This window comes from Phaenicophaeus curvirostris, chromosome Z (genome assembly GCF_032191515.1).
Source record: "Phaenicophaeus curvirostris isolate KB17595 chromosome Z, BPBGC_Pcur_1.0, whole genome shotgun sequence".
NCBI classification, from domain to species: domain Eukaryota; kingdom Metazoa; phylum Chordata; class Aves; order Cuculiformes; family Cuculidae; genus Phaenicophaeus; species Phaenicophaeus curvirostris.
This window is the reverse complement of record NC_091431.1, coordinates 8,386,802-8,400,446: the sequence shown is the minus strand read 5'-3', so window position 1 is coordinate 8,400,446 and position 13,645 is coordinate 8,386,802. Positions and strand designations below refer to the sequence as shown.

General features: G+C 37.8%; 2 protein-coding genes across 4 annotated transcripts in view; one reads left to right on the top strand and one right to left on the bottom strand.

The window, feature by feature from the left end:
- Positions 1-13,453, bottom strand: part of IFT74 (intraflagellar transport 74) — a 39,334-nt gene extending 25,881 nt beyond the window's left edge. For 2 of the 3 annotated variants that reach the window (XM_069880622.1, XM_069880624.1), the window contains exons 1-8: positions 13,170-13,192; positions 12,292-12,432; positions 11,683-11,818; positions 11,133-11,181; positions 10,189-10,287; positions 9,961-10,021; positions 9,435-9,494; positions 8,295-8,356 (exon numbers count right to left, since the gene is read on the bottom strand). In XM_069880622.1, the coding sequence (XP_069736723.1) occupies positions 8,295-8,356; positions 9,435-9,494; positions 9,961-10,021; positions 10,189-10,287; positions 11,133-11,181; positions 11,683-11,818; positions 12,292-12,408 (584 nt within the window). In that variant the 5' untranslated portion in view covers positions 12,409-12,432; positions 13,170-13,192. Of the gene's footprint in view, positions 1-8,294; positions 8,357-9,434; positions 9,495-9,960; positions 10,022-10,188; positions 10,288-11,132; positions 11,182-11,682; positions 11,819-12,291; positions 12,433-13,169; positions 13,193-13,436 lie in introns of those variants that run through there. The other variant, XM_069880623.1, reaches the window with a different exon arrangement.
- LRRC19 (leucine rich repeat containing 19) lies at positions 2,245-6,722 on the top strand. Its single transcript, XM_069880211.1, has 4 exons — positions 2,245-2,523; positions 4,131-4,641; positions 4,833-5,042; positions 6,315-6,722. Exons 1-4 carry the CDS (start codon positions 2,440-2,442, stop codon positions 6,638-6,640), a joined length of 1,131 nt encoding a protein of 376 aa, XP_069736312.1. The 5' UTR covers positions 2,245-2,439; the 3' UTR covers positions 6,641-6,722.
- Positions 13,454-13,645: the final 192 nt, after the last annotated feature.

Sequence of the window (13,645 nt, the reverse complement as noted above, 5' to 3'; positions counted from 1 at the left end):
TCTAGTAAAAAGCTAAACTGCAATTAAAATTAGATGTTTTCCTGTTCTTACACTGATTACACAGGTTCCCCACCAAAATTTTTTAAGAAACCATCTAACATTTTAGTAGAAGCTAAAGTAAAAAATAGGAACTATGTTTTTGACTTAGACATGTAATTTTTTAGAAAGGAATTACTTCTTCAAGTTCATTCGACATGTTAACTTTTTGCCTGAAGTTCTGAAAAACTTTTAAATTAACTTCTAATTTCAACTTGATTGTTATTTGATTACTGACTAACTTTTAAAATAACATTTAAATATATTTCTCCCACTCTATTAGAGACAGTATTTTTCTGGAAATCCGCAAACTACAATATTACTACTAATCTCTAGATTGACTGGCTAAAGCCTACTCTGCTTCTGAACATCTTTAAAGTCAAAGTATGCCACAAATCCAACTGTTAACATAGTCTATACCAGGAATTTTTAAAGTGCATCATGTTTTCCACTAGCAATATACAAACTGGCTCCAAGAAGCATGCAGGCCACCAGTACCATCACTGACAAGAACAATACCTAACATAGAACAAAATACCAGAGTGGTTGCTGCTGATAGGACTCCTTGCCCCTGCCCCTGATAATGTTTAACAGGAAAGGTTTATGAGCTCTTTTTGTATTTAATGTAAATTTCCAATAGCAGTAGCAATGCACTGGGGATCAGAGCTCTGTAAGTGCCATTGAACTTCTTTTTCTTCCTAAGAAGTCAGAGATTCAGTTAGGTGAAGGAGGTCTGTCCGCAAACATACAAATGTATAGAAGCAATCAATTAGATTTGACCACTTTGTTCTCTTCTACTCCATACTGATCAGCAAAAGCCTCCTGGCACTCTTTTTAAAGATTGGTGGAGGTTATTTTAGTTTGACTAGTTGCCTATAATTAGTATTGTTTGTGCAGTTGAGCTTCAACTCCCGAACTCTTCTATGTTAAATTCAGTGTATACTTTCTACAGCTCAAGATCCAGTAGGCATTTTAAGTAAGTGTCTTACACCCTACCTTTTGGGTCTTTTTGAATCTGGAGGATATAAATCTGGGAAGGAGATACTGAGATTCACTTAGCCCACTATCTTTTCTATTCAGGTGCTTAAGAAAAAGTGTAAAAATTAAGGCATAATCTTTTGTGTAAAAATACCTTTTACACAACATTTTAACTCAAGTCTGGCATAAACAGATGGTTTAACATTCCTGTTCAAAATTAGTAGATCTTGCAAATAAGTCCTGATCCAAAAGAGACAGGTGACACGTTCTATGAGAAAAGTTAATTTTGCAGTGAATACCATTTGTTAGAAAAGCTTTCTTGACTCTCGTAAAATAAGGTTCAAATCAATACACGAACTCCAGCGCAACAAATTGAACTATGTTTACTTAGTTCCAAAGATCAAAGCAACAACTACACCTTCATAATATAGGTTTATGTCATGTGATATATGTTACATTATGGATAATAAAGATATTAGAAGATAAATCCACTAAATAAAAAAAAAAAAATCACAGAAACTGCTTAATAACTTGTGTTAAAACGTAACAGAAATATGACTGGATAAACCAACAATCCATCTAGTACAGGATCCTGTCTCTGTCACAGGCAACAAGAGAAATTATTTACAGAGAGCATGCACACCTGAATACTTTCTGCAGTTTACTCCTATCATAGTCTTCCAGTACCCATATGTGGGCATAAAGATTCCAGTATTGCGTGCATGCTGGGGCAAACGGCCGATGCCTTGATATACCTGCAATACTAGCAGCAAGCAGGGAGCAAACGGCTGATGTTCTCATGCTTGCTAGCTTGTTGCAACCTTGGAATCTTTATTAAAGACCCATGGGTTAATAGGAAAGGAATGCTCTAGGTGTAAAACATGGAGATAAGAGGCACATCTGTAGCAATCATGGGGGTTGCGCTCTGTTGCTGCACTGTGGGATTCTCATGGGTAGAAATTCACTGGGACAGCTGTTGCTGGATACAGAGGCACTATATAAGGTTTGCATTCTCTAAATAAAGTTGATCTCGATTGTCGCCCCCATCAACGAGGTCCGTGCCTTAATTGCTACACCCATAACTGCTTCAACAGGGATGTTAAGGAGTCCAACCCTGTCTGATTGCTTTATCCATTTCTGAAACTGTTGCCTATTAACTTACCCAGTAAATGCCTTTTCTATTTGCTGATACAGTCTGCTCACCGGAATTTAGGTTTGGGTAATTAAGTAAAAGCAGAATGCATTAATTCTGATAATCTGTGGTTTTCCTCTTAATTTTACATTTTGTAGTTATGGTTGTAGAACAAACTTGAATAAATTATCATTGAAATAACTGTACCTAATAATTTGTTAAACTACCATTACAGAAGACACTGGTATTCTGGTCAATGTATACAAAAGTGTTGTTTTTTGCTAGGCTTTAAGATGAAACTGCATTGGCTTGTGATCTGGGCGGGACCACTGTTTTTAAATCCAGTCACTGCTGACTGTAACATTACTCTTCAAACTGTAAGTTTTATATGTATGTAAATTACTTCTGAAAGATAAACTAGAAGCTAAAGGCATTTTAAAACCTACTCTGTAAACTTAAAATTCCTGAAGAAAGAAGCACACCAAGACAAATACGAAGATGTGTTTTTACTGCAAAATGGACAACTAGCTGTTGGCAGTTGTTAAGTGGGTGAATAACACTGAAACATATTTGAGATTGTTTTATATCTCAGTCAAAACTCTCTGCAGTCAACAGGAATGTTTCCTTTATATTTTTGGAACAGATCTAAAAAGAAACAGTTATTTAGACAAGACCAACTACTGCTCAAGTTAGTGAGATTTACTGACGCAGCATTTGCTCAAGTCAGGTCCAAATGTATTGAAGAAATTTTATATTTTTTTTCAGAGATTAATTTAATGGATTTTGTATTTATTCGGGAATGGAAGGAAAGGAAGGGGACTTGACTAAGTGTCAAGTGATAAAATCAGTATTGCACTATTTGCTCTCAATCTGGCTACAGCAGTAACAAGCTGAATGTATGCTACTTCTTTAGGAAAAGGGATAACACAACCAATCTGTTTCCAGAATCTACTTAGAATCTTAGAATCTATTTAGAATTTACTTTAATGCCAGTTCAAGTATTCCGACACTAAACTGCAGCCTGCAGTGATGCACACATATACATATAAGGACTTCCTTTTCAGAAAATAGATATGTTTCAAGGTATTGAGCGTAAATACTCTCAAACCTGAAAACACTGCAGCTATGCTAAACTTCAGCACAGAAACCCAAAATTAATTTAAGCGTTATACTTATAATAAAAAGATATAGTAAATACTTTGTTGAAGGTCTGCTCCAAAGATAGAATCATAGAATAGTTTGGGTTGGAAGAGACCTTACAGATCATCTAGTTACAACCCCTCTGCCATGAGCAAGGACATGTCCCACTACATCAAGCTACCCAAGGCCCCATCCAAACTGGCACTGAACATCTCCAGGGATGAGGCATCCACAACTTCCCTGGGCAACCTGATCCACAGCCTCACCACACTCATTGTGTGAAGAAATTCTTCCTTATGTCTAGTCTAAACCTGCCCCTCTCCAGTTTATACCCATTGCCCCTCATCCTATCACTACAAGCCTTCGTGAACTGCCCCTCCTCAGCTTTCTTGTAGGCTCCTTTCAGGTATTTGAAGATGCTTTAAAGAGTAAACCTATCTGTTCCTAAAAAAAAAACTTCGAAAAATTTTCTACCTATTCAACCTTTATAAAGAATTCTAAAATAGATAGCCCTACTAATTCCAAATTAGCATGCCAAATTGGTTATATTTTGGATGATCATCTCATAAAGAGCCTTGCATCTCAAACAAAGTTTAAATACCACTAATTTGGAACTTCAAGTCTGTATGTACTAGTAGTCATCATTCTTCTGTCATCAGACCAGAAATACACTAAGAAAAATAAATAAGATTGCATGAAGAGCAGTTGAACTTTTCTTTTAAATTGCTGGCATGAAAAAGAACAAGAAAAGTTTTTCACACCCTTCGTAGTCATCACTGAGACACTTTCATCCCTAGACTTCCATAGAGTATTTAATTGTTGTCATTCTCTTTTTTTATCACAGGTCACTTGTGAGGAGTCTGGAAAGAACCTCTCTAATATCTCCACTGATCTTTTCCAAAATGTTACTAAATTAAGCCTCAAAAATAATAAAATCACTTTAAAAGACGGCGACAAAAAGATTCTTCAAAGCTTTTTTAACCTAACTGAACTTTATCTGAATGAAAACATGATTAATGTACTTTATAACAACAGCTTCTGCAATCTGACAAAACTTGTAATTCTCGATATCAGCAACAATTATGTTAGCACAGTTCATAAAGCAGCATTTGCAGGATTAAATCAGCTGTCAGTGTTGAATCTATCCTATAACATGATTACTCAACTAGATTCAGATGTCTTCAGTTTTCTAAAAAGTCTGGCAGTTTTAAATCTACAGTATAACTACCTGAAATCTTTTCATATAAAATCACCTTTTAAGTTGGTTAAAATCGTTTTAGCTGGAAACCCATGGACCTGCTCCTGTGACCTCCTTGATTTACAGATATGGCTAACTGCCTCCAACGTGACAATGGGTAAGTTTGGCAAGAGCAGCATTCCATACTTTTTTACATCAAACAGCCTTATCTAGGCTTTTTTTTCCTGATCTGGATAACCACCATCAACCTGTTGGTATTTGGCAGTAATGTTAGTTATCCATGAAATTTTTTTTAGACTAGAGTGCCAATTAATTACGTCATAGCTTTTCCACTGCTCACATTCACAGAAAATGAAGACAACACTACATGTACATTCCAAAACACCATGGAAAAGTTCTCCATCATAACAGCAGATATCCAAGCAGATGACTGCAAAATTCAAAAAGCTTCTCTAAAAAGCATTGTAACTTCCACTTCTGTCAGTAAACTTGAAAGTAGTACCCTAGCAACAGCTCTGACCCCCAACACCACCACTGGAAACAACAGAACACATGCAGGTAATACACCGATGTTTTGCTTTACTGCTTACAGACTGTCTGATTTGCTGTTCCATGATCTTATACTGTTTTGTCGTCCTAGTACACTATAATTCTTCCACAAAAGCCAGGGCTACAGAACAAGCATATTTCCAGGTTTTGCTAAACTGTAGTGACATGATCGTAAATGTTAAGCTCTACTGAGTAAGTGTACAAAATGGATACACTACTCCCAAATTCTCAAATAATACCACAAACTGACGATGAAATTTCAAAGGCTTGAAATCTAGATAATTGTCCAGATCTCTGCCTAACAGAACTAGGGAAGCATCTTTAAAAAATTCCAATTATACTTCCTCCAAACTCCTTTCTAGATGTAGTTGCCTTCTTGAAACATGAAAAAGCGAGTCCATTAATTTCAGTCCTGCTCTCAAGTTTGTTCAGTGTAAAGGACACAGATTGACCCATCCCACATTCTTCGAAAATGTCAGTGATGGTCTCCTTACTTTTCTTCACCTTTTGACGCCCCTTTCACCATCACTCTGCAATAGTCTAGCTTTTCTTTTGGTAATTTTTTTTTTCTTACATGCAAATTAATGTTCTTCTCCACTCTTCCATACTGAAATGCTTTATTTCTTGCTTCTGGCTAAAGTAGAAGTAATATCAATACCCCAATACATACACAAATTGTATGCCAACACTACCATACGCTTATTTTGCTACAGCAACTATCATTTATTTTAGTACAACGTCCAGCACACAAAATCAGCTTCTAAATAAAGATTACTGGCAACTACAGTCTATTGAAATCTTTATCATAAAAGAAATATGCCATACAAAAGATGTAATATTTTAGGGTGCAGAGATCATCAGCAAACAAATATTTAAGCCTAGGAATTAGGTGGTACATTACTGGTTTTTTTTTTCCCCTACAGCCCACTCTTGGAATTCAAATTTTGAAAAAAAAAAAAAAAAAAAAAAAGATTACTGGACTTTATATATGTCCTCAGAACTTTATCTGACTTTGAAACTATTGTTTTTGATACACGTATGTGGCAGACTTATATTGCCAGGAAATATGGGATGTCTACACAATTCTGGTCTGAGTGATATTACTAACTCCCTAATAAAATAGCAATAACATTCTATTAAAGGTTTGAAGACACTCAGTAACTCTCCTACCACTGTTTATTTTACAAGTTCTGAATTTAACTGTGAAAAAAAATAATACTTGAGTTCTTGCTCATATTTCTCCTGAAGATAACTCTTCTTTTTTTCCTGTCTGTTTTAAAGAGCTCCCACTTATTGGTAAAAGTTGGACCTTCCTAGCAGGTGTCTTAGGGTTTGTCCTAAGCACTACACTCCTGATAATTACTGCCATAAAATGCCCAACCTGGTGTCACTATTTGATGAGCTACAGTCACCATCGTCTGGAAGAAAATGACTCAGAGATGTTTGAGCAAGAGTTCTCAGCAGACATGAGTTCTTTTCCTACAGTATTGGATACAAATGATGAAGAACCCATAGTAATATTTGAGAAAAATCAAGCACTTGCGCCAGTGGAAGATGGATTTAGTGAGGATAAATACATAGATTCTTATGTAACTGAGGAGAGTTAATGCCTTAAACAACGCGTGATGAACTGGCTTTTCAAAACTGTAGTAAACTTGTACTTCCACGTCATGCTACTTAGAGAATCTTAAAATCATTAAGTTCAGAATAGACCTCCAAAATCAAGCTAGGATGCTGTTGGCCTTCTTGGCTACTTGAGCACATTGCTGCTTCATGATCAGCCAGCTGTTGACCAGCACCCCCAGCTCCTTTTATTGCGGGCAGCTTTCAAGCCACTCTTCCCCAGGCCTGCAGTGTTGCATGGGGTTGTGACTGAAGTGAAGGTTCCAGCACTTGGCATTGTTCATACAACTGAACTCGGCCTATTGATCCAGCGTGCCCGGGTCCCTCTGCAGAGACTTCCTAACCTCAAGCAGATTAATATCCCTGCCCAGTTTGGTGTCATCTGCAAAGTTACCGAGGGAACACTCAATCTTCTTATCCAGATCATTGACAAAGATATTAAACAAGATTGTGCAATACAAAAAGATACTAAGCAGTCCATCTCCTTTCATCTTGTCTAATCCATAACAAGGTATGGCTGCATGCGTTAATGTCACAACAGATATTTCAAATATGCAAAAAATACCCACAATCCACCTTTTATAAGCCTATTTAGTTATTCATGCCGGGGGAGGGCTTACTCTCTATTGCTTAACATTAATAAGTCTTTACAAAGCACACTGTGAAGCTCGCATAATCACTATTGCTTTAATTGTGATGAAGTCCAGAAAGGAAAATTAATTTATCAAAAACACTGAAGCAGACCACAGCCAGACTGGGGACTGAGTCCAAACCAATGGTGTCACAGCTCAGTATTCTAACAGGCAAAACTAACACAAGGGGAGAACAGAGCATTCGAGTTTTTTTTTAACTCGAATTAGCAGAACAAGGTCAATAGCTCCATTCTGCTCTATGTGTCTACATATAGTACAACAATAAATTACTATTACTAATAATAATACAATAAATGAATATTACTAGTATCTTTATGCCTTAGTTTGCTACTGAATCAGGTTTTTTCTCTCCATATTTTCTTATACTTAAAAATGCATTCAAGGGTAGAACAGACACATTTGTTGAAAACAACAGTATTATTGAAAAGTCACTTATTATTAAATGGTAAATTGTTCTGGATTTTTTTTTTAGAAGCGCTTATTTATAAATCAAGTCTAATCATTGGGATCACCCTTACTCCTGCACGTCTCCTGTAATTCAATTAAACATCTCAAACTCATTCTCTCAGCCTACCACTACACAAGCAATTTTCGTCGCTTATAAATTCTTAGTGCAAGCATCTCACTGTCCTCGTCCTCCCCTCTGCACGCCCATACATTACCATATAGGAATCTGAGATCGATTTCCCACTCCTGCTTGCTTTCCCCACTCTGCTACTCCACAACACAACGTCCAAAACCCAGAACCTTGACAGCGGTTTGCCAAAAGGCAGGCTTCTCCACTGCCACCTAAACTCCTCCCGGATGGCATGGTTAAATATCTCCCCAGCAGTTACTCAGAAGTGTTTAAAGCTAGAGCCCAGCTTGAAATTGCTCAGGCATCACTGCACTGTTACGGAACTTCTGAAGTAGGTAACACTCCGATTTGGTTAAGTTCAGTTACGATTTTAATAGCTTTGGAGAAACATATACTTCATGTACTTACGCTTGTCTTTCAGTGAAAATTTTATCCACACTCTGAGCATCTCGATCATTCTGAACTTTCAACTTAAAAAGGAAAAAAAAAAAAAAAGAGATATGCATACAATAATAAAGATACAGATTTTATATACAAAGCAAATGTTAGCTTCAAATGAGCAAGAAGCTGCTCAGAATGCAGTAGAGGAAGGACCAGCAGTGATTGCCTGCTCCAGAGTTTTTTTGCAGTTGATACTGAAGAAAGGCCTGAAAATGTACTCTTCCACTGGAAATGAAAGGAAGTAAGAAGGCATCTCTATGTTTGAAAAAGAAATACAAGAAAGTTTGTAACAAACCAATTCACTTCTTATTACTGCAGAATCTACTCCTGGATGACTTAATAAAATACTGCTTAAGTCTAAAAAATTAAAATCTGACACTTGTAAAGCATTCTTCTCTCTATGACACAGACATACTGATTTTATTTTTCGGTTAAATGCAGGGGGAAACTGCAGGAGGAAAAAACCCTATTGCTTTGACCAAGAAACACTGATGGTTTTCCACACTAACAAAATACCCTTTTCTAAAACTAGTTTCTTTTTCTTATGGGCAAAGCATCATAAGAAAGAGAATGCAGCTAATGCCACTCAGGCCCTAATATCTAAGGGAAGACTCCAACTGTGTTAGAAAATAAAAGAAAATAAAGGAATGCTAAAGCCAAATAGTTTTGTGGTTGGCCGTGTCAGAGAGCTTTTTAGTATTTACTGCACTGGAGTAATTTGAAATACAGAAGGTAAAAGAGAACTAAATTTCCAGAAGACCAGGCACCTTTACAAGGCAGTGCAGTCTAGTGAATTTGCCTTTTGTAAGACTAGCATTCCATACTTTCAAGTCAAATAAAGAATACATTTTAACACTCATAATTTGGATTGGGATGACAGACTTCTCAAATCTAAATCACAGAAAACTATCATGGGGCATGCTAATGCAACACTTCAGACAATGTCTTAGTACAGACACATTGCCAATATTACGGTGAATTCAACTGGAAAAATGGATAAGTTTTAAAACAGTGCTATGTTGTTTTACTATGTCATACGTTCAAAGCACCAAGAATGTAACACACACCATTCCATTGTTCAAACATCGCAAATATCCCAGTTCTTACCATATTGTAATCTCGAATAACTTCTGATATGTCTGTATTGGTATTAAGTATATCCACAACCTGAAAGAAGACAGAATTCCAACTTGTTATTGCTCTCCTTTTTTTTTAACTACACACAAAAAAATCAGAAAAGTAACTAGAAACTTAAAAAGTTTTCATGAAAACATATCAATTTTCTGTTATTGCCAATGGAAAAAATATGATATGGTAATCTTAATAGAATACGTGAAGTTTTCAGAAGTAATCATCATTACATATAGCTCTTCAAAACCCACAAATACTTTGAAGCAGTATTTTCTTAAATTCATATGCAACTAGTTCTGCAAATGTATAGTACACCTTCGTTTTTCTTTCGGTTTCCCTAGTTTCTATCTTCTTCCTTTCCAACAGCTGAATAAAAGATAGTATTAGCCAGCACATTTTTTTCAGAAAATTTAAATAAAAATATGCTGAAGTAAAGTAAACGCAGTACAAAGTAAATGAGACAAGGGAGAGCATTCAGTATCAAAAGCTGACAGCAGCATACCATGTTGTAGTCTGCTAAATGACCTTGAAATTCTTTAATCTCAGCAGCTAAAGCCTCTGCCCTAAATATAAAACAAAAAGCCAAACATAAGATGGGGAGATTTGTACACGTAAAAATAAAATACTGAAAAAAATCAATTATTTAATGGTTCCTTGAAGCCGCCACAATATGTGGGAACAGTCTTGTGACTGAGAAAGTTAGCACTGCAGTAGCTGCAATACGTTGCACCTTTTTTCATATGACAAATAGACAGATTTCTCTTGCTTGTATTTATCTACTTCTTCCTGCAGCTTGTTAATTTCTGTTGTGAGTTCATTTGTTTTGCTTCTGAAAATAAAAGAAACAAAAAAGAATCATTAACATTGGAATGTACAACTACAGAACAGATAAAACTGAAATTACATCTTATGAGACACACAATCAATATCTCTCAAGCTGCACCCTGTTTCAGATGCGTATTTCCAAGAAGAGCTGGATAAGTGAGGGAAAAAGGAGCATGTTTCTATCAGATAAAAACATAAGTAGTTGTCAGAAAACCTGGATATGAAGTGTCTTAATTAGTTTTTTGTCCCTGCTGGTGAAACAACTGTTAATTATCCTCAAATGGACAAGAGAAAAAAAAAAATCATAGTACCATTTCATGGAACGTGGATATCATCCACATTTAAAATAACTATTTTAGGACCGATTATCCAATACAGCAATGTGATATGCTGACAAAGTAGCGTATGCAATATAGTTTCCACAAGGCCTTGCCTTTGCCAGTGTTAGCTCAACATATAATCCTAGTAGACTACCTGAAACATCCACTGAGAAGTGCTTCGTTTGTGATGCTGCTTCTTACACAGTAAGGAGCTATCAGACTTATCAAGCACTACAAGTTGAAGTTTAAAATCACTGGCCCTCATTTTACTAACACTGTGGGACTGCATACCACGTACGCAAGCCTAATAATAAAACATCAAAGAAATATGCCTGTTCTTGGACACAGCATAAAGGTCCTCTCCTCCTACAAGCTACATGCAAAATTGCCTTAACTCTTATAACTGCACAGATTTCTTTATAAGTGAACACCACTTATCCCATGCTATTGTTAAATACAAGAAAATTCACATCAGAAAGAGAACAGAGAATTAAACCATAAACAGTTTAAATGTGTTATTAAAACATACCTCAGCAGTCCAAGGTAATATGTTTTATCCATTATCTGTCTTTGAGGACCTGACAAAGGAGATTAAGATGATGTTTTGTTAGTAAACAACTAATTTTGATGAACTGTAAATTATGAAAATGATCTGCAGAATTTGCAGGCAGAGAACTGCCTTATTCTCAGTGTTCTTGAATATTTCACTTGCCTAAAACAAAAGAAGGTAGAAACCTATTTTAGACTGCTGTGAAGATAAACATTACTTTTTCTGCTGTATGAATAGTCACTATATAATAAAGTATTTTAATTATTCTGCGGTGGTGGAAGAAGACACAATTTATCCTGTTCTATTCTTTTGAATGATTTTTAAATATGGCTCAGGCTCAGAAATGCCTTTGTCTTCTCCAAATGCCAGGAACAAATGAAAAAAAAAAAAGAGAGATGCTTTAATCTTCCTTTCCTTTCTCCCACTCCTGTTAAAGATAGCTTTGCATTTAAAAATTTTCCTTTAAAAAACTGAATAGTTCTTTAAAATGTTTGAAGGCACCTTGAAGGCTACTGTCAGTGAAAAATACCTTTCATTGCAGTTTTCATTCCGCTTAATCCCTGTTGAGTCACTGGACGGTCTGCAACTTTAATCTGAGATGATAAAACTCCTCCAGCAGCTGAAGAACCACCACGAGAAATGGGTCTTGATGAGCTAGGAGGCATCTCCAAAAAAAACCCAAACACAAAACACTCAACTTTGAATTATGAATTTATTATTTATTATTTATTATTATGAATTTATTATTATAATTTATTATAATTGCCAAAGCAATTAAAAGCTTAAGTTAGTCTTTATACTGTTCCTATAAGAATCTTTTAGCATTTACATCTCTTCAGGTAAACAAAGCTTCAGTCAAATGCCTGCTACAGAAGTATGAAGATTACTTTTCAGTAGCTGTTCATTGTTCCCTCTACTAGCAACATTAATGCTATTAAGGTCTCCCAGGTGAACCCTTGATGCAAGACCACCTTGACCTCCTTCAGACAAAATCAGAAAATACAACTCTCTACATAATTATACCTTAATATTCTTCCTGAGAAACTACCATTCCAGCCATGGTACTTAAAAAAAAAAAGTACAAAAAAGTGGATAAAAATCTAAACACCAAAGTTAATGCTCTATTTTTTTAACATACCCCTGTTCCTATTCTGGTTGCTGATGGAGTCCTTGATGAAGAGGGAGGCCTTGTGGTCAGCCCTATTCCTGCTCTTGAAGAAGGACGAGCTATTGGAGGTCTGTGACTGCTGGCCATATTTGTTCCCTTTTAAAGTTCTCCCTGTAAAGGATGGAAATAATCCTTTAATTTGCATGAGTTCTTTAAAACTACCAGAGATCAACTCTTCAAATCTTAATTCTTCCTCTGATTAAAAGAAGTTCAGTTTTCTTTAGAAAACTCCAAAGCACTTCCTTACTGGAAAGCACAGCACAAGACAGAGAAACAGCCCAGAAAGGGCAAGGGGAGGTCCATCAGTAAGGTGGGACAGCTGGCCCTCTTCAGTGCTCAGGCACTCTACAATTTATGTTGTTAAACAGACAACTCCTTCTAATTCTTGGGGCTTTCATTGTTTCAGCATCTGCCCACAGAATTCAGGCCTCTTATTAAACAACCTGGAAACGAGCAGCTGTTGTAAATACCTATCTGGAGACAGTCCCCCAGGCACCACCAGAAAGAAAGCCACATAAATCCCGACAGCCTTCACCAGCCCCAGCTGCAGCACCTGCAGACTGGTTTCCCATTGATGAATCATAGAATAGTTTGGGTTGGAAGGGACCTCAAAGCCCATCCAGTTCCAGCTCACCTGCCATAGGCAGCATCACGTCCCACTAGACCAGGCTGCCCACGACCCCATCCAGCCTGGCCTTAAACACCTCCAGGGATGGGGCAGCCACAGCTTCCCTGGGCAACCTGTGCCAGTGCCTCACCACTCTCATCGTGAAATTCTTCCTTACGTCTAGTCTAAATCTACCCCTCTCCAATTTATACCCATTGCCCCATGTCCTATCACTACAAACCTTTGCAAACAGTCCCTCCCCAACTTTCACGCAGGCCCCGTTCGGGGCGGCAAGTGCTCGGAGGCAGCTATGAGACGATGATGCTGTCGGCCATGCCCTAAACAAGCTCCCCAGCGGACAGGCTGGGGCCGTGGGGAGGCGTGGAAGGCACGGCACTCCCAGCTGCGGCAGGGTACGCGGGCCCCGCTCCCTGGGCAGCGGCAGCCCCTTCAGCTCACCGCACTCCCAAGCGGCCACGAAGCCCCCGCCAGAGAACGCAACCCGTACCGCAGCAACCTCCCGGCTCTCGCGACAGCCAGAAATCTCCTTGCTGCCGCCCGAGAAGACTATTCCACCCAGAGTGCCTCGCGACGGGAGCGCCGTGACACGACCCCTGCCGCCGGGCGCGGTGCTTGCCGGGAGATGGAGTCCCGCCGCCTCCGCCCTTTATCCCCACACCCAGCGGTGTCTCGGACTGACGCCTCTTCCGGCGCGGC